This window comes from Pezoporus flaviventris, unplaced genomic scaffold (genome assembly GCF_033815535.1).
Source record: "Pezoporus flaviventris isolate CSIRO_AGI_PZ_B2104156 unplaced genomic scaffold, CSIRO_AGI_Pfla_v1 ptg000796l, whole genome shotgun sequence".
Lineage (NCBI taxonomy): Eukaryota > Metazoa > Chordata > Aves > Psittaciformes > Psittacidae > Pezoporus > Pezoporus flaviventris.
In genome coordinates, this window is record NW_026893341.1 from 11,280 (window position 1) to 31,758 (window position 20,479).

General features: G+C 63.6%; 2 protein-coding genes across 2 annotated transcripts; both read left to right on the forward strand.

The window, feature by feature from the left end:
• Positions 1–46: 46 nt before the first annotated feature.
• CUNH2orf68 (chromosome unknown C2orf68 homolog) lies at positions 47–3,741 on the forward strand. The gene is given in 5 exon segments (XM_061444312.1): positions 47–129; positions 132–186; positions 270–379; positions 1,745–1,860; positions 3,592–3,741. Coding segments are annotated over 5 exon segments (441 nt in total). The 5' UTR covers positions 47–92; the 3' UTR covers positions 3,715–3,741.
• Positions 3,742–11,251: 7,510 nt separating this feature from the next.
• Positions 11,252–20,029, forward strand: GGCX (gamma-glutamyl carboxylase). Its single transcript, XM_061444316.1, is given in 17 exon segments — positions 11,252–11,537; positions 11,633–11,791; positions 12,621–12,786; positions 12,990–13,068; positions 13,143–13,249; positions 14,418–14,581; positions 14,709–14,823; positions 14,825–14,957; positions 15,375–15,506; positions 15,590–15,741; positions 15,818–15,974; positions 15,976–15,988; positions 16,071–16,192; positions 16,882–17,038; positions 17,176–17,359; positions 17,427–17,443; positions 19,712–20,029. Coding segments are annotated over 17 exon segments (2,340 nt in total). The 3' UTR covers positions 19,909–20,029.
• The last annotated feature ends 450 nt before the right edge of the window (positions 20,030–20,479 follow it).

Genomic DNA, 20,479 nt, shown 5'->3' on the forward strand with positions numbered 1-20,479 from the left:
GTCACCGTCGCTGTTAAAGGGCCCGCGCCCCGGTACCGGGCGGGCTCTTAAAGGGGCCGCGTCCCGCTCCCGCCGCCCCGGTCCCGGTGGCGATGGAGGCGGCCGCGGGTTGGCGCTACCGGCCGGGGGGCGGCTCGACATGAGCCACGGCTTCGTGCGGCACATCCGCCGCAACCAGCTCGCCAGGTACCGGCACCCCCCCCCCCCCCGCGGTCCCGGTGCCCCCCAACTCCGTGGCGGGTGTCGCGATATCGCGTGGGTCACGACAGGGACGCGTACGAGAGGGCGCTGAGGCAGGCGCGGGGCCGTGCCCGGCTCCCGGTGACCCCCCCCCGGCCCCGCCGGCCCGACCAGCCCGTGTACAGGCCCCGGCGGAGCGGTGAGAGCGGATGGGGGGGGCACCAAGGGGGGATGGGAGCACCCATGAAGGGATGGGGGGGCACCAATGGGGGGATGGGGGGGCACTAATGGGGGGGATGGGAGCACCCATGGGGGGATGGGGGGGCACTAATGGGGGGGATGGGAGCACCCATGGGGGGATGGGGGGGCACTAATGGGGGGGATGGGGGCACCCATGGGGACATGGGGGGGGCACTAATGGGGGGGGATGGGAGCACTCATGGGGGGATGGGGGAGCACTAATGGGGGGATGGGAGCACCCATGGGGGGATGGGGGGGCACTAATGGGGGTTGGGGGCACCCATGGGGGATGGGGGCGGCACTAATGGGGGGGGATGGGAGCACTCATGGGGGGTACCCATGGGGGATGGGGATGGGGGGGCACCAATGGGGGGGATGGGGGCACCCATGGGGGGCAGTGGGAATGGGGGGCACCCATGGGGGATGGGGGAGGCGCAAATGGGGGGCATGGGGGCACCCATGGGGGATGGGGATGGGAGAGGCACCCGTGGGGGATGGGGGAGGCACCAATAGGGGGGATGGGGATGGGGATGAGGGAGGCACCATGGGGGAGAGGGGCACCTGGGGGGATGGGGGGACACCATGGGGGGATGGGAGCACCCATGGGGAGGGCACCAATGGGGGGGATGGGGGCACCCATGGGGGGTACCCATGGGGGATGGGGATGGGGGGGCACCCATGGGGGATGGGGGGGGGGCACCAATGGTGTGAATAGGGGCACCCATGGAGGGCACCCATGGGGGATGGGGGGAGGTGCAAATGGGGGCATGGGGGCACCCATGGAGGGATGGGGATGGGAGAGGCACCAATGGGGGGGGGGGCACCCATGGGGGGATGGGGGGCCACCAATGGGGGGGATGAGAGCACCCATGGGGGGGGCACCAATGGAGGGGATGGGAGCACCCATGGGGGGTACCCCTGGGGGATGGGGGGGCACCAATGGGGGATGGGGGCACTCATGGAGGGCACCCATGGGGGGATGGGGGATGGGGATGAGGGGGCACCAGTGGGGGGATGGGAGCACCCATGGGGGGGGCACCAATGGGGGGGATGGGGGCACCCATGGAGGGCACCTATGGGGAATAGGGGGGCACCAGTGGGGGGATGGGGGGGGCACCAATGGTGGTGATAGGGGCACCCATGGGGGATGGGGATGGGAGGGGCACCCATGGGGGATGGGGCTGGGGGGGAACCCATGGGGCGATGGGGGATGCACAAATTGGGGGCATGGGGGCACCCATGGGGGGATGGGGATGGGGGCACCCATGGGATCAGTGCCCCCCCCCCCGTCCCCGGGTTGGTGCTGAGGCCGTGGGTGCCGCAGGGGGTCCCGGGGGTGACTCCAGCCCAGGGCCCCCCCCCGACCCCCGCGGGCCGCGGCTTTTCTGCCTCGAGTACGAGGGGGACGACGGCAGCGTCACCAGCGTCATCGTGCACCAGGTGGGGCCCGGGGGAGCTCAGAGCACCCATGGGTGCGGGGGGGGCCGCTGTGTGCAAGGGGGTGTAGGATCGGGGGGGTGCTGCAATGGGGTACCCAGTGTGGGGGTGTCTGTGGGGCAGGGGGACTGTGTGGGGCACAATGGGTGCTGGGTGCCCTGGGATGGGTGCTATGGGTCACAGTGGGTGCAGTGGGGTTTAGTGGCTGCTGTGGGTCACAGTGGGTGTTATGAGTGGCAGTGTGTATTGTGGGGTGCTGTGGGTGCTGTGGGGCTCAGTGGGTGCTGGGGGTCTCATTGGGTGCCGGGGGTCTCATTGGGTGCTATGGGACACTGTGGGTTTCTATGGGTCTCATTGGGTGCTGTGGGTCTCAGTGGGTGCTGTGGGTCCCAGTGGGTGCTCTGGGGCTCAGTGGGTGCTGTGGGGCTCATTGGGTGCTACGGGTCCCATTGGGTGCTGTGGGTCTCATTGGGTGCTCTGGTTCTCACTGGGTGCTATGGGTCCCGTTGGGTGCTGTGGGTCCCATTGGGTGCTGTGGGTCCCATTGGGTGCTGTGGGTCCCATTGGGTGCTCTGGGGCTCAGTGGGTGCTGTGGGTCCCATTGGGTGCTCTGTGGCTAAGTGAGTGCTGTGGGTCACATTGGGTGCTGTGGGTCCCATTGGGTGCTCTGGGGCTCAGTGGGTGCTGTGGGTCCCATTGGGTGCTCTGGGGCTCAGTGGGTGCTGTGGGTCCCATTGGGTGCTGTGGGTCCCATTGGGTGCTCTGGGTCTCAGTGAGTGCTGTGGGTCCCATTGGGTGCTCCGAGTCTCAGTGAGTGCTGTGGGTCCCAATTGGGTGCTCTGGGTCTCAGTGGGTGCTGTGGGTCCCATTGGGTGCTCTGGGCTCAGTGGGTGCTGTGGGTCCCATTGGGTGCTCTGGGTCTCAGTGGGTGCTGTGGGTCCCATTGGGTGCTCTGGGTCTCAGTGGGTGCTGTGGGGCTCATTGGGTGCTACGGGTCCCATTGGGTGCTGTGGGTCTCATTGGGTGCTCTGGTTCTCACTGGGTGCTATGGGGTCCCGTTGGGTGCTGTGGGTCCCATTGGGTGCTGTGGGTCCCATTGGGTGCTGTGGGTCCCATTGGGTGCTCTGGGGCTCAGTGGGTGCTGTGGGTCCCATTGGGTGCTCTGTGGCTAAGTGAGTGCTGTGGGTCACATTGGGTGCTGTGGGTCCCATTGGGTGCTCTGGGGCTCAGTGGGTGCTGTGGGTCCCATTGGGTGCTCTGGGGCTCAGTGGGTGCTGTGGGTCTCAGTGAGTGCTGTGGGTCCCATTGGGTGCTCCGAGTCTCAGTGAGTGCTGTGGGTCCCATTGGGTGCTCTGGGTCTCAGTGGGTGCTGTGGGTCCCATTGGGTGCTCTGGGGCTCAGTGGGTGCTGTGGGTCCCATTGGGTGCTCTGGGTCTCAGTGGGTGCTGTGGGTCCCATTGGGTGCTCTGGGTCTCAGTGGGTGCTGTGGGTCCCATTGGGTGCTCTGAGTCTCAGTGAGTGCTGTGGGTCCCATTGGGTGCTCTGGGTCTCAGTGGGTGCTGTGGGTCCCATTGGGTGCTCTGGGGCTCAGTGGGTGCTGTGGGTCCCATTGGGTGCTCTGGGTCTCAGTGGGTGCTGTGGGTCCCATTGGGTGCTCTGGGGCTCAGTGGGTGCTGTGGGTCCCATTGGGTGCTCTGGGGCTCAGTGGGTGCTCTGGGGCTCTCTGTGTCCCAGGGGGACAGCGCAGAGGACGTCACCCAGCGCGTCTGCGCCCGGAGCCCCCTGGAGCCCCCCCTGCGCCGGGCCCTGTGCCAGCGGGTGCAGGCCGAGCTCCGGCAGCGCCGCGGAACCGGCTGAGCCCCGGCCCCACACCGCGCCAATAAAGGTCCTGTGGGCTCCGGGGGTGCATTGGGTGCTATGGGGCTGGGGGGCGGTCCCTGGGGGCCTTGGGTATTGGGGGGGGGCAGTTGTTGTTGTGGGGTCTCCCCTAAGCAGCCCCCATTGATGTTACTGCAGACCCCATTGATGTTACTGCAGCCCCCCCCCCCCCCCCAAGCAGACCCCATTGATGTTACTGCAGGGCCCCAAAGCAGACCCCATTGATGTTACTGCACCCCCCCAAGCAGACCCCATTGATGTTACTGCAGACCCCATTGATGTTACTGCACCCCCCCAAGCAGACCCCATTGATGTTACTGCAGGGCCCCCCCAAGCAGACCCCATTGATGTTACTGCAGCCCCCCCAAGCAGACCCCATTGATGTTACTGCAGCCCCCCCAAGCAGACCCCATTGATGTTACTGCAGGGCCCCCAAGCAGACCCCATTGATGTTACTGCACCCCCCCAAGCAGACCCCATTGATGTTACTGCACCCCCACAAGCAGACCCCATTGATGTTACTGCAGCCCTCCCAAGCAGACCCCATTGATGTTACTGCAGACCCCATTGATGTTACTGCAGGGCCCCCCCCAAGCAGACCCCATTGATGTTACTGCAGGGCCCCAAAGCAGACCCCATTGATGTTACTGCAGCCCCCCAAGCAGACCCCATTGATGTTACTGCAGCCCCCCCCAAGCAGACCCCATTGATGTTACTGCAGGGCCCCAAAGCAGACCCCATTGATGTTACTGCAGACCCCATTGATGTTACTGCAGGGCCCCCAAGCAGACCCCATTGATGTTACTGCAGGGCCCCCAAGCAGACCCCATTGATGTTACTGCAGCCCCCCCAAGCAGCCCCTATTGATGTTACTGCAGCCCCCATTGATGTTACTGCAGACCCCATTGATGTTACTGCAGGGCCCCCAAGCAGACCCCATTGATGTTACTGCAGCCCCCATTGATGTTACTGCAGCCCCCCCAAGCAGACCCCATTGATGTTACTGCAGCCCACAGTCCCCATGTCCCACAGTGCCCCCCCAGTCCCTGTGCCCCCATGGAGTCCCCATGTCCCACAGTGCCCCCATGTCCCACAGTGTCCCCATAGTGCCCCCCAGTCCCTCTGTCCCCATGGTGCCCCCATGTCCCACAGTGCCCCCATGTCCCCCAGTGCCCCATGGTGTTCCCATGTCCCCCAGTGCCCCATGGTGCCCCCATGTCCCACGGTGCCCCATGGTGCCCCCATGTCCCCCAGTGCCCCATGGTGCCCCCATGTCCCACAGTGCCCCCATGTCCCACGGTGCCCCATGGTGCCCCCATGTCCCACAGTGCCCCCATGTCCCACGGTGCCCCATGATACCCCCATGTCCCACAGTGCCCCCATGTCCCACGGTGCCCCATGGTGCCCCCATGTCCCCCCATGGCCGCAGCTCTGTGCCCGCGTGTCGAGGTCCCGCAGCTCCCGTCCTGCTCCGTTCTGCTGCAGCAGCCCCGCCACCGCCTCAGCCCCGCGCTGGCACCGCCACAGCCCCGGCACCGGCACCGGCACGGGGACACCGTGGGGACGTTTGGGATGGGGGGAGCAGGGGGGGCTGCAGAGACATTGGGGACTGGGGGGACATTGGGGACTATGGGGACATTGGGGACTATGGGGACATTGAGTATAGGGGGACATTGGGGACTATGGGGACATTGGGGACTGTGGGGACATTGAGTATAGGGGGACATTGGGGACTATGGGGACATTGGGGACTATGGGGACATTGAGTATAGGGGGACATTGGGGACTATGGGGACATTGAGTATAGGGGGACATTGGGGACTATGGGGACATTGGGGACTGTGGGGACATTGGGGACTATGGGGACATTGAGTATAGGGGGACATTGGGGACTGGGGGGACATTGGGGACTGTGGGGACATTGGGGACATGGGGACATTGGGGACATTGGGGACTGTGGGGACATTGAGTATAGGGGGACATTGGGGACTGTGGAGGCATTAGGGATAGGAGGAACACTAGGGACCATGGGGACATTGGGGACTATGGGGACATTGGGGACTATGGGGACATGGGAGTCATCAGGACTTTGGAGACCCAGGGACCACAGGCAAGTGGAACATGTGACATTCGGGACATGGGGACCTTGGATCTGTGGGGGATCTGGGACTATGGGGACTATGAGAACACAGGGGACATGGGACCATGGGGACATTGGGACCATGTGGACTGCAGGAAAGGGGCACAGGGGAGAACAGGGCCTATGGGGTCATCAGGACATTGGGGACACTGGGGAACAGGGACTCTGCAGACATGGGCACATCACAGGGACACCGGGACCCCAGAGAAGGGCACGATGGGGAAGCGGGTACCATGAGGAGGGGACATGTGGGGACAAAGAGAACTTGGGGATACAGGGCCATGGGGATGATGCAGGGACATGGGGACCATGGACACAAAGGGATCAGGGGGACACAGGAGCTATGGGGACATCACAGGGGCTATGGGGACGTGAGGATCATGGGGTAGGGGCACATGGGGACAGCATGAGAGGATGTTGGGAGCATAGGATCATGGGGACACGGGGACAATGGGGACCACAGGCACACAGGGATCATGGGGACACAGGGACTATGGGGACCACAGGCACATAGGGATCATGGGGACACAGGGACAATGGGGACCACAGGCACATAGGGATGGATCATGGGGACACGGGGACAATGGGGACCACAGGCACACAGGGATCATGGGGACACAGGGACTATGGGGACCACAGGCACATAGGGATGGATCATGGGACACAGGGACAATGGGGACCACAGGCACATAGGGATGGATCATGGGGACACAGGGACAATGGGGACCACAGGCACATAGGGATGGATCATGGGGACACGGGGACAATGGGGACCACAGGCACATAGGGATAAATCATGGGGACACGGGGACAATGGGGACCACAGGCACATAGGGATAAATCATGGGGACACGGGGACTATGGGGACCACAGGCACATAGGGATCATGGGGACACGGGGACAATGGGGACCACAGGCACATAGGGATCATGGGGACACGGGGACAATGGGGACCACAGGCACATAGGGATCATGGGGACACGGGGACAATGGGGACCACAGGCACATAGGGATCATGGGGACACGGGGACAATGGGGACCACAGGCACATAGGGATCATGGGGACACGGGGACAATGGGACCACAGGCACATAGGGATGGATCATGGGGACACGGGGACAATGGGGACCACAGGCACATAGGGATCATGGGGACACGGGGACAATGGGGACCACAGGCACATAGGGATCATGGGGACACGGGGACAATGGGGACCACAGGCACATAGGGATGGATCATGGGGACACGGGGACAATGGGGACCACAGGCACATAGGGATGGATCATGGGGACACGGGGACAATGGGGACCACAGGCACATAGGGATGGATCATGGGGACACGGGGACAATGGGGACCACAGGCACATAGGGATCATGGGGACACGGGGACAATGGGGACCACAGGCACATAGGGATGGATCATGGGGACACGGGGACAATGGGGACCACAGGCACATAGGATGGATCATGGGGGACACGGGGACAATGGGGACCACAGGCACATAGGGATGGATCATGGGGACACGGGGACAATGGGGACCACAGGCACATAGGGATCATGGGGACACGGGGACAATGGGGACCACAGGCACATAGGGATGGATCATGGGGACACGGGGACAATGGGGACCACAGGCACATAGGGATGGATCATGGGGACACGGGGACAATGGAGACCACAGGCACATAGGATGGATCATGGGGACACGGGGACAATGGGGACCACAGGCACATAGGGATCATGGGACACGGGGACAATGGGGACCACAGGCACATAGGGATAAATCATGGGGACACGGGGACAATGGGGACCACAGGCACATAGGGATGGATCATGGGGACACGGGGACAATGGGGACCACAGGCACACAGGGATGGATCATGGGGACACGGGGACAATGGGGACCACAGGCACATAGGGATGGATCATGGGGACACGGGGACAATGGAGACCACAGGCACATAGGGATGGATCATGGGGACACGGGGACAATGGGGACCACAGGCACATAGGGATAAATCATGGGGACACGGAGACAATGGGGACCACAGGCACACAGGGATCATGGGACACGGGGACTATGGGGACCGTGGGGAAGGGGCGCACGGGGCTATGCAGCAGGGACCATGGGGACATCCCGGGGGCACTGGGAATACGGGGACACCGGGGACACGTGAACCATGGGGCACTGCGCGGGGGGGACACCGGGACGGGGGACACCGGGGGTCCCCGATGGGTCCGGATCCCGTCCCCGTCCTCCCCCGGGAAGCGGCGCCGGTGCCGGTCCCGTCCCGTCCCGTCCGGCCCCGGTGAGGTGCGGGAGGGTCCGGGACCCCCCCCCGGACACGGAGCGTGACCCCTATGCGCCCCCCCCCGTGTCCCCACCCCCCGACGAGGACCCCCCCCCCCCTCCCCGCCCCTTGTCCCCTCCCTGGGACCCCGTGTCCGTGACCCCCCCCGGTGACACCGGTACCAGCGACACCGCCGCACTGCGCCCTTTGTCCCCGGTGCCACGCACCGGGATGGGCCCGCCCCTCCGCACCGCCCCCGTGTCCCCCCCCGTGTGTCCTGACACGACCCCATCCATGTCCTCCCCGTGTCCCCTTCATTGTCCCCCCATGTCCCCATCCATGTCCTCCCCACGTCCCTTTCATTGTCCCCCCATGTTCCCATCCATGTCCTCCCCGTGTCCCCTTCATTGTCCCCCCATGTCCCCATCCATGTCCTCCCCGTGTCGCCTTCATTGTCCCCCCATGTCCCCATCCATGTCCTCCCCCGTGTCCCTTTCATTGTCCCCCCATGTCCCTTTCATTGTCCCCCCATGTTCCCATCCATGTCCTCCCCGTGTCCCCTTCATTGTCCCCCCATGTCCCCATCCATGTCCTCCCCCGTGTCCCTTTCATTGTCCCCCCATGTCCTCCCCGTGTCCCCTTCATTGTCCCCCCATGTCCCCATCCATGTCCTCCCCATGTCCCCTTCATTGTCCCCCCATGTCCCCATCCATGTCCTCCCCATGTCCCCTTCATTGTCCCCCATGTCCCCATCCATGTCCTCCCCGTGTCCCCTTCATTGTCCCCCCATGTCCCCATCCATGTCCTCCCCGTGTCCCCTTCATTGTCCCCCATGTCCCCGTCCATGTCCTCCCCATGTCCCTCCCATATCCCCATCCTTGTCCCTATCCGTGTCCTCCCCCCATGTCCCACTGAGTCTCCTCCAATGTGGCCCCAAGGGGGGCCCCACACGTGTTCTCCCTCTGCATCCTGACACGTTCCCACCCGTGTCCCCTTCACTGTCCCCCCATGTCCCCCTCTGTGTCCTCCCCATCACGCCCATGTCCCCACATGCATCCTCCCGTGTCCCTCCCTTGTCCCCATCCGTGTCCCCATCCACGTCCCCACATGCACACGTGCTGGTCATTGGTGCCCCGGGGGTGTCTGCAGGTGGGGATGGCGTCAGTGGCCATGAGGATGGTGACGATGGTGACAGTGTTGATGATGGTGACAGTGGTGACAATGGTGACAATGGTGACAGTGGTGACGATGGTGACGATGGTGACGATGGTGACAATGGTGACAATGGTGACGATGGTGACAATGGTGACAATGGTGATGATGGTGACAGTGGTGACGATGGTGACAGTGGTGACAGTGGTGACGATGGTGACGATGGTGACGATGGTGACAATGGTGATGATGGTGACAGTGGTGACGATGGTGACGATGGTGACAGTGGTGACAATGGTGACGATGGTGACAGTGGTGACGATGGTGACAGTGGTGACGATGGTGACGATGGTGACAGTGGTGACGATGGTGACGATGGTGACAATGGTGACGATGGTGACAGTGGTGACGATGGTGACGATGGTGACGATGGTGACGATGGTGACGATGGTGACAGTGGTGACAGTGGTGACGATGGTGACAATGGTGACGATGGTGACGATGGTGACAGTGGTGACAGTGGTGACAATGGTGACGATGGTGACAATGGTGACGATGGTGACGGTGGTGACGGCGGTGACGATGGTGACAGTGGTGACGATGGTGACGATGGTGACGATGGTGACGATGGTGACAGTGGTGACAGTGGTGACGATGGTGACAGTGGTGACAGTGGTGACGATGGTGACGATGGTGACGATGGTGACGATGGTGACAGTGGTGACGATGGTGACAGTGGTGACGATGGTGACAGTGGTGACAATGGTGACAGTGGTGACAATGGTGACGATGGTGACAGTGGTGACAGTGGTGACAGTGGTGACGATGGTGACGATGGTGACAGTGGTGACAGTGGTGACAGTGGTGACAATGGTGACGATGGTGACAATGGTGACAATGGTGACGATGGTGACAATGGTGACAATGGTGACGATGGTGACAATGGTGACAATGGTGACGATGGTGACAATGGTGACAGTGGTGACAGTGGTGACAGTGGTGACAATGGTGACGATGGTGACGATGGTGACAGTGGTGACAATGGTGACAATGGTGACGATGGTGACAGTGGTGACAAGGTGACAATGGGGACAATGGTGACAATGGTGACAATGGTGACGATGGTGACAGTGGTGACAATGGTGACGATGGTGACGATGGTGACAGTGGTGACAATGGTGACGATGGTGACGATGGTGACAGTGGTGACAATGGTGACAATGGGGACAATGGTGACAATGGTGACAATGGTGACGATGGTGACGATGGTGACAATGGTGACAATGGTGACAGTGGTGACGATGGTGACAATGGTGACAATGGTGACAATGGTGACAGTGGTGACGATGGCGCCCGTGAGGCTGAGCCCGAGGAGCAGCTTCGTGATGTGCCACCAGAGCCGGTGGTGAGCCCTGTGCCACGGTCCTGGGGTGCTGCGACTGCAGGGACAGCGGCACCAGGGGGTCACCATTGCCACCATGGGGACACCATTGCCACCCTTGGGACACCATTACCACCATGGGTACACCCTTGGGACACCCATTGCCACCATGGGGACACCATTGCCACCATGGGGACACCATTGTCACCCTTGGGACACCATTGCCACCCTTGGGACACCATTGCCACCATGGGGACACCCACTGCCACCATGGGGACACCATTGCCACCATTGGGTCACCATTGCCACCATGGGGACACCATTGCCACCATGGGGACACCATTGCCACCATGGGGACACCCATGGCCACCCTGGGGTCCCCCGTTATTAGCCCCGCCCCACTCGGGGCTTCCGGAAGCTGCGTCCCCGGCGGGGGGGGGGGCGGGGCCCGGGGGGTGGGTGTGTCAGGGCGTGGCCCTGTTGGGCGGCCGTGATTGGTGCCCGCGCCCGTGACGTCCGGTGACGTCGCGCGGAGGGGAGGAGTCACGGCGATGGCGGCGGCGGCGGTGGTGGAGGGCGAGGAGCGGGGCCGGGAGCGGGAGCGGGAGCTGCCCCGAGCCCCCGAGGGCCCGGCGAGGCGGCGGCGGCCGGAGCAGGCCACGGGCCCCGCTGCTACCGGCGCTGCGGAGCCGGGACCGGGAGCGGAGCCGGAGCCCAGCGTGAGCCGGCGGCTGCTCGGCTTCGAGCTGCGGGAGCTGAGCCGCTGGCACCGCTTCGTGCGGCTGCTGCACCGCCCCACGGACCCCGCCGCGCTCGGCGCCTTCCGCGCCGCCTTCGGTGAGCACCGGGCACCGGGGGGGGGGGGGAACGGGAACCGGCGCGGCCGCGTTGGCAGCGGGTGAAGCTCCCGTGGGTCGCTGCCCCCCCCGCAGGGCTCCTCATGGCGCTGGACGTGCCCCAGGAGCGGGGCATGGCGCTGCTGGACCGGCGCTTCCTGGACGGGCTGGAGGTCTGCCGCTTCCCGCTGCTGCCCGCGCTGCAGCCGCTGCCCCTCGACGGCATGTACCTGCTGTACGGCGTCATGCTGCTCGGTACCGGCTGCGGCGCGCAGGGCGACGGGCAGCGGGGAGGGAGCTGCCGGGGCGGAGGGTGAGGGGTGCTGGGGGGCACAATGGGACAGGGACAGGGGGGAGATGGGGACAGGGACCTGAAGGGGCAATAGGGGGGAATGGGACATGGTGGGTGCAGGGAAACGGGGGTGAGACGAGGACACGGTGAGGACATGTTGGGGTCAGGCACCGGCATGGGAGGTGCCGTGGCAGAGGGTGATGGGTGCTGGGAGGGGTGCTGGGGGGGACAGTGGGACAGGGACCTGAAGGGGCACTAGGGAGGGAATGGGGACATGGTGGGCGCAGGGAAATGGGGGTGAGATGAGGACATGTTGGGGTCAGGCACTGTAATGGGAGCAGCCATGGCGGAGGGTGGTGGGTGCTGGGATGGGTGCTGGGGGTGACACTGGGACAGGGACCCAAAGGGGCACTAGGGAGGGAATGGGGGCATGGTGGCATGGTGGGTGCAGGGAAACGGGGGTGAGATGAGGACACGGTGAGGACATGTTGGGGTCAGGCACTGTAATGGGAGCAGCCATGGCGGAGGGTGGTGGGTGCTGGGATGGGTGCTGGGGGTGACACTGGGACAGGGACAGGGGGGAGATGGGGACAGGGACCTAAAGGGGCAATAGGGGGGAATGGGACATGGTGGGTGCAGGGAAACGGGGGTGAGATGAGAACATGTTGGGGTCAGGCACTGTAATGGGAGCAGCCATGGCGGAGGGTGGTGGGTGCTGGGATGGGTGCTGGGGGTGACACTGGGACAGGGACCCAAAGGGGCCGCCCCGGGTGTCACCGTGCCCTGGTGCAGGGGCGCTGGGCATGATGCTGGGCTGCTGGTACCGCCTGAGCTGCGTGGCCTTCCTGTGCCCGTACTGGTACGTGCTGCTGCTGGACAAGACCTCCTGGAACAACCACTCCTACCTGTACGGGCTGCTGGCCTTCCAGCTCACCTTCATGGGCGCCGACCGCTACGGGTGCGTGCCAGGGCGCCGGGGGGCACCCATGGGTGCCACAGAGAGCCCCAGGGTGACCGGGATGCTCTGGTTGTGGCACGGGGCCCAGCGTCCCCATTGGGTGACAGAAGCGTCACCATTGGGGTCCCGGCGGCAGCGTGGTGACGGTGCCCTGGTCACCCCCTCGCTTGGGGGGTGTGTGTCCCCCCCCCGTGTCCCCACAGGTCTGTGGATGGGCTCTTTCGGCCCCACAAGAGGAACGCGCACGTCCCGCTGTGGAACTACACCCTGCTGCGGGCCCAGGTGAGGGCTGGGGTGCGCCTGGGGTCCCCATCCTGCCCCCCAGTCCCTGTCCCCACACTGTCCCGGTGCCCCAGATCTTCCTGGTGTACTTCATTGCGGGGCTGAAGAAGCTGGACATGGACTGGGTGAGCGGGTACTCCATGGGCTCCCTGGCGCGCCACTGGCTCTTCGCGCCCTTCAGGTGAGGAGGAGGAGGGTGATGGGGTGGGTGAAGGTGATGGGGGGATGAAGGGGTGAGGATGAGGAGGGTGATGGGGGGTGATGGGGTGAGGTTGAGGAGGGTCATGGGGGGATGAAGTGAGGATGGGGGGAATGATGGGGTGAGGATGAGGAGGGTGGTGAGGGATGATGGGATGAGGATGAGGTTGGTGATGTGGGTGATGGGGTGAGGATGAGGAGGGTGTTGGGGGGATGAAGGGGTGAGGGATGAGGGGGGGATGGTGGGGTGAGGATGAGGAGGGTGATGGGGAATGAAGGGGTGAGGATGAGGGGGGTGATGGGGGGGGTGAAGGTGAGGAAGGTGATGGGGGGATGAAGGGGTGAGGAATGAGGAGGGTGATGGGGGATGATGGGGTGAGGATGAGGAGGGTGATGGGGGGATGAAGGGGTGAGGATGAGGAGGGTGATGGGGGATGATGGGGTGAGGATGAGGAGGGTGATGGGGGGATGAAGGGATGAGGATGAGGAGGGTGATGGGGGATGATGGGGTGAGGATGAGGAGGGTGATGGGGGGATGAAGGGATGAGGATGAGGAGGGTGATGGGGGATGATGGGGTGAGGATGAGGAGGGTGATGGGGGGTGAAGGGGTGAGGATGAGGAGGGTGATGGGGGATGAAGGGGTGAGGATGAGGAGGGTGATGGGGGATGATGAGGTGAGGATGAGGAGGGTGATGGGGGGTGAAGGGGTGAGGATGAGGAGGGTGATGGGGAATGAAGGGGTGAGGATGAGGGGGGTGATGGGGGCGTGAAGGTGAGGAAGGTGATGGGGGGATGAAGGGGTGAGGATGAGGAGGGTGATGGGGGATGATGGGGTGAGGATGAGGAGGGTGATGGGGGGATGAAGGGATGAGGATGAGGAGGGTGATGGGGGTGAAGGGGTGAGGATGAGGAGGGTGATGGGGGGTGAAGGGGTGAGGATGAGGAGGGTGATGGGGGGATGAAGGGTGAGGATGAGGAGGGTGATGGGGTGAGGATGAGGAGGGTGATGGGGGGTGAAGGGGTGAGGATGAGGAGGGTGATGTGGGTGATGGGTGAGGATGAGGAGGGTGATGGGGGGTGAGGGGTGAGGATGAGGAGGGTGATGGGCTGATGCTGGTGCTTGTGGTGCTGATGCTGGTGCTGCGGCCAGGCTGGTGCTGTCGGAGCAGAGCACCAGCCTGCTGGTGGTGCACGGGGGGGGGCTCCTGCTCGACCTCTCGGCCGGGTTCCTGCTGCTGCTCGACGCCACCCGCCCCATCGCCCTCATCTTCGTCACCTACTTCCACTGCATGAACTCGCAGCTCTTCAGCATCGGTGAGAGCAGCGCCTGCACCGCAACACCCCCAAATCCCCCCCCCACACCCCCATCATGGCCAGGGGACCCCCTAAACCACGGTGCCCAGCGCAGGGTGCCCCTGAGCCGTGCCCCCCCCACAACCAGGCATGTTCCCATACACCATGCTGGCCAGCAGCGGGCTCTTCTGCCACCCGGGCTGGCCACGGCGCCTGCTGGCGCGGTGCCCGCGGTGGCTGCAGGGGGGCTGCCCAGCACCCGCCCCCCCGCCACAGCCCCGACTGCCACTATGGGGCGCGGGGGGGGCTCCGGCCGCGCCAGCACCTCGCTGCCGCCTTCACCGTGCTCTACGTGCTGGAGCAGCTCTTCCTGCCCTACTCGCACTTCATCACCCAGGTGGGGGCACGGGCGGGGGGGGGGGTCTGGGGGGTATTTTGGGGACCATGGCGGGGGTTATTTGGGGACACGGGGGCATTTGGGGACATCAGAGGTGACACCGGGGGGCTTTGTTTTGGATGTGAGGGGCAGCTTGGGGGACATGGGGGTATCCTGAGGGGGCTTGGGGGATGGTTGGGGTCGGGGGAGGCATTTGGGGGGGTATTGCTTAGCCCCTGGGGGGTGTTTCCCTTGGCTTCACCAAGGGTGTTTTTCCTTCCCTTCACCTTTGAAGATGGGGGTGTTTTCCTTGGCTACAAGGATGGGGTTTGGATGTGGGGGGAGCACTTTGGAGAGCATGGGGGTTCTTTATTGGGGGGGGGGGAGCACAGGGATCTCCCATCCCTTCCTTGTCCCATGTCCGTCCCCCCCCGCCAGGGCTACAACAACTGGACCAACGGCCTCTACGGCTACTCCTGGGACATGATGGTTCACTCCCGCTTCCACCAGCACGTCAAGATCACGTACCAGGACGGGCTGACCGGGGACGTGGGGTACCTCAAACCGGGGGTGAGCAGAGCCCAAAGGAAGGGGGGGGGACGGGACCGGAGGGTTCAAGGGGGGGGTCTGCACCCTCACCCCCCCCCCCGTAGGTGTTCACGCAGAGCCGGCGCTGGAAGGACCACGCGGACATGCTGAAGCAATACGCCACGTGCCTGAGCCAGCTCCTGCCGCGCTACAACATCTCCGAGCCCCGCATCTACTTCGACATCTGGGTCTCCATCAACGACCGCTTCCAGCAGAGGTTTGGGGGGGGGATGTGGGGAGCAGCACCCCCAAAGGTGCTGTTGGGGAGTGCTGAGGGCCCCCGGGTGCTGCAGGCTCGTGGACCCGCGCGTGGACGTGGTGCGGGCGCCCTGGTCCCCGTGGCGCCGCACGCCCTGGGTGCTGCCGCTGCTGCTGGAGCTGTCGCCGTGGAGGCAGCGGCTGCAGGAGCTCGAGAGCAGCCTGGACCGGCACACGGACGTCGTCTTCATCCGCCGACTTCCCCGGTACGGGGCAGCGCCGGGGGGGGGTTGAACCCCAGTGATGGGGAGGGGGGGGCCTGAACCCCATTGGTGTCCATCCCCATAGGGCTGCACTTGGAGAACTTTGTGAGTGAGGACCTGGGCAACACGAGCCTGCGGGTGCTGCGCGGAGAGGTGCTGGTGGAGCTGGTGGAGCAGCACCGCAACCACTCGCTGCGGGGAGGAGAGGGATGCAGGTGAGAGACAGGGGGTGCAGGTGGGAGCGGGGGGGTACAGGTGAGCATAGGGGGTACAGGTGAGAGCGGGGGGGTGCAGGTGAGCACAGGGGGGTGCAGGTGAGAGCAAGGGGATGCAGGGGGATGCAGGTGAGCATGGGGGGTGCAGTGAGTGTGGGGGGACTCAGGTGAGGACACAGTGATGCAGGTGAGCACAGGGGGGTGCAGGTGAGAGCGGGGGGATGCAGGTGAGCATGGGGGGTGCAGGTGAGGACACTGATGCAGGTGAACACAAGGGGATGCAGGTGAGCATGGGGGGGTGCAGATGAGCGCAAGGGGATGCAGGTGAGAGCAGGGGGGATGCTGGTGAGGACACAGTGATGCAGATGAGCACAAGGGGATGCAGGTGAGCACAGGGAGGTGCAGGTGAGAGCAAGGGGATGCAGGGGGATGCAGGTGAGCATGGGGGGTGCAGGTGAGTGTGGGGGGACTCAGGTGAGGACACAGTGATGCAGGTGAGCACAAGGGGATGCAGGTGAGAGCGGGGGGATGCAGGTGAGCATGGGGGGTGCAGGTGAGTGTGTGGGGACTCGGGTGAGGACACAGTGATGCAGGTGAGCACAAGGGGATGCAGGTGAGCACAAGGGGATGCAGGTGAGAGCGGGGTGGGGGGGAGTGTGTCCATGGGGCCTGATCCCCGTTGCCCCACAGCTGCCGGCGGGGCAGTACCACAAGGTGCACACGGTGTCGGCGGAGCCCTCGTGCTACCTCTACCTATACGTGAACACCACGGCGCGGGCGCTGGAGCTCAACCTGAGCCGGCTGCAGGAGCTGCGGGACCGGGCACGTAACGGCACCGGTGAGCACCGGGATACGGGGATGAGATTGGGGTGCAAAGGAAAGGGGGGGACACGAGCTCAGTGACAGCGGCGGGGGGGGGGTTCCCCCCCCCGCCGCTGTCACTGAGCTCGTGTCCCCCCCCCTTCTGCCTTGCAGCCCCCGAGCCACTGCCCCCGGAGCTGCGGCCGCTGCTGGGGGAGCCGCTGCCCCCCGGTGCCGCCGAGGACCCGCTGGTGGCGCTGCTGCTGCGCCGGGAACGGAGGGAACGGGAACGGGAGCTCGGGGCCGGGCTCGGGCAGCGGCTGCGGAGGTTCCTGCGTAGGAAGCTCCGTTTGTTCCCGTAGGAGGTGAGAGGGGAACAGAGACATCACTGCTATCACCCCCTAAAAACATGGGGGGACTCCAAGGCCATCAATGACCCCAAGTACCGGGGGAACCCCAAAACCCATCAATGACCCAAACCCATTCACTGACCCCAAACCCCCATCACTGATCCAAACCCTATCATTGAAACCAACCCTATCATTGACCCCAAGCCCATCACTGACCCCCAAACCCCATCATTGACCCCAAACCCTGGGGGGACCCCAAACCCCCTCAGTGATCCCAACCCTATCACTGACCCCAACCCCATCACTGAACCCCAACCACATCACTGACCACCAAACCCCATTACTGACCCCAACCCCTATCACTGACCCCAAAACTATCACTGACCCCCAAGCCCATCACTGACCGCCAAGCCCATCACTGACCCCAAAACTATCACTGACCCCCAAGCCCATCATTGACCCCAACCCTATCACTGACCCCCAAGCCCATCACTGACCCCAAGCCTATCATTGACCCCAACCCTATCACTGACCCAAACCCTATCATTGACCCCAAGTCCCCAAACCCCATCACTGACCCCAAACCCCATCACTGATACCCAAGCACCATCATTGACCCCTAACCCCATCATTGACCACAACCCTATCACTGACCCCCAAACCCCATCACTGACCCCAAACCCCATCACTGATACCCAAGCACCATCATTGACCCCAACCCCCATCATTGACCACAACCCTATCACTGACCCCAACCCCATCACTGACCTGGAACCCCATCACTGACCCCAATCCTATCACTGACCCCAACCCTATCACTGACCCCAAACCCATCACTGACCCCAACCCTATCACTGACCCCCAAGTCCCATCGACCCCAAACCCCGTCAGTGACCCCAACCCTATCACTGACCCCAAGACCCATCACTGACCCCAAAACTAACACTGACCCCCAAGCCCCATCACTGACCCCAACCCCATCACTGACCCCCAAACCCCCATCACTGATTCCCAAGCCCATCAGTGATCCCAAGCCCATCAGTGACCCCAACCCTATCACTGACCCCAACCCCATCACTGACCCCCAAACCCATCACTGATCCCCAAGCCCATCAGTGATCCCAACCCCATCACTGACCCCCAACCCTATCACTGACCCCCAAACGCCCTCACTGCTCCACCCAGCCTTGTTACTGCCCTCCCTGAACTCTCACTGCAGACCCCCCCAAACCTTATCTTTGCCCCCCCATCCGCCATTATTGACCCCAACCCCTCATGGACCCCTCCCAACCCCCATTACTGGGGTGCTCTCATTACGCCACCCTCAAAACCCTCATCCCCCCCATCACTGACATCCCTCCCCGGCCTCAGCACTGACCCTCAAATCCTCATTGATGTGACCCCCATAACCTTGTCACTGCACCCCCAAACTATTACGGACCCCCAACCCCTTGTCAGCCCCCCCCAAACTCATTACTGTGATCCCCCTAACCCTCATCCTTGACCCCAGCCCATCACTGCCCCCCCAGACTCTCATTACAGACCCCCAACCACTTGCCTACCCCATCTCTCCATCACTGCCCCCCCAAATCTCTCATTAGGGCCCCTCATTACTGTGACCCCCCATCCTTATGTGCCCCCCAAATCCCTCCTCACCACCCCCCCAACCTGTTACTGCCCCCCCCCATCACAAACACCCCAAACCCTGGCACTGACCCACAACCCCTCATCTCTGCCCCCCCCCAAACCTCATCTTTGCCCCCTCCCCCCCATTATTGACCCCTAACCCCTCATGGACCCCCCCAAAGCCTTTTTTGCTCACCTGCAAACCCTCATCACTGGGACCCTCTTGTTATGGCCCCCCCAACCCCATCAGTGACCCTTTTGGGCCACCCCCCCCATCACTGTGCCCCAAACTCTCACTATGCCCCCCCCAAATCCCTCCTCACCAATCCCCCTGTTATTGACCCCCCCATCACAGACACCCCAACCTTGGCACTGCCCCCCCCACACTTTTACAGGCCCCCCAAACCCATCCCTGACCTTCAAAGCCTCCTTCTACCCCCCCCATCACTGACATCCCTGCCCACCCTCAGCACTGATCCTCAACCCCTCATTGATGTGACCCCCCTCAAACTCTCATTATGGACCCCAACCCCCTTGTTACAGCCCCCCACCCCCCCATCATCCCGGTCACCTCAGCTGTGACCCCCAACCCCATCAGCTCCCCCCATCCTTACTACTGACCATCAATCCCCCATCACTGCCCCCCCCCAAACCTGCTGTAAGCTCTCATTATTGACCCCCCCCACAAACACAGACACCCCAAACCTTGCTACTGACCCCCAACTTCCCATTAGTTCCCTCCTCACTGCCCCCCCTGCCCCACAGCGTGCTGATGACCTGCATCTCCCTGCGGAACCTGGCCGTGGGGCGGCCCCCCCCGGAGCGCCTGGCGCAGGAGCTCGCCTTCGCCGACTGGCGCGAGGAGGAGGAGGAAAAGGGGGGTGACGATGGGGGGGACACGGACACAGTGAGGGGGGACCCCGAGCTCTGAGCCTGCTCCCTCCCCCCCAGCACAGGCTGAGGGCAGCTGCTTCGAACCCAGTCTTTATTTGCCATTTGGGAGCATTTTGGTGGAATCCGAACAAAATGGAATAAAAACCTCGGGAAAAGAAGGGAAATAAAATAAAAAACAAAAAGGGGGGGGGGGGAAGGGAACCCCCCCCCTTCACCCCCTCCCCCGTTTCCCTCCCCCCCCCTTTGCCAAGGCACTTGGGGGGCCTGGGACGGGCAGTAAACAAGCCGGCTTCTCTGTACCACACCGGCCAAAGCGCCCTGTCCCGGGGCTGTCACCCCGCTTTGGAGTGGGAACTGGGGGGGGGGGGGGGGTGATGGAGTCGGAGTTGGGGGGGGGATGCTGGAGGGGGGAATCAAGAGCTGCCGCGTGAGCCGGGGGCTTCTCTGTACTCACACCCCCCCTCAGCACACAATAAATACACCGCTAGAAAAACACGTTCAAGTATCAACACCCCCCCCCCCAAAAAAAGCTTTGAGGCCCCCCCCACGATCCATCCCTAAGCTCGGCTGAGCCGCCCCCCCTCCCCCCCCAGGGGGGGTTGTGCAGT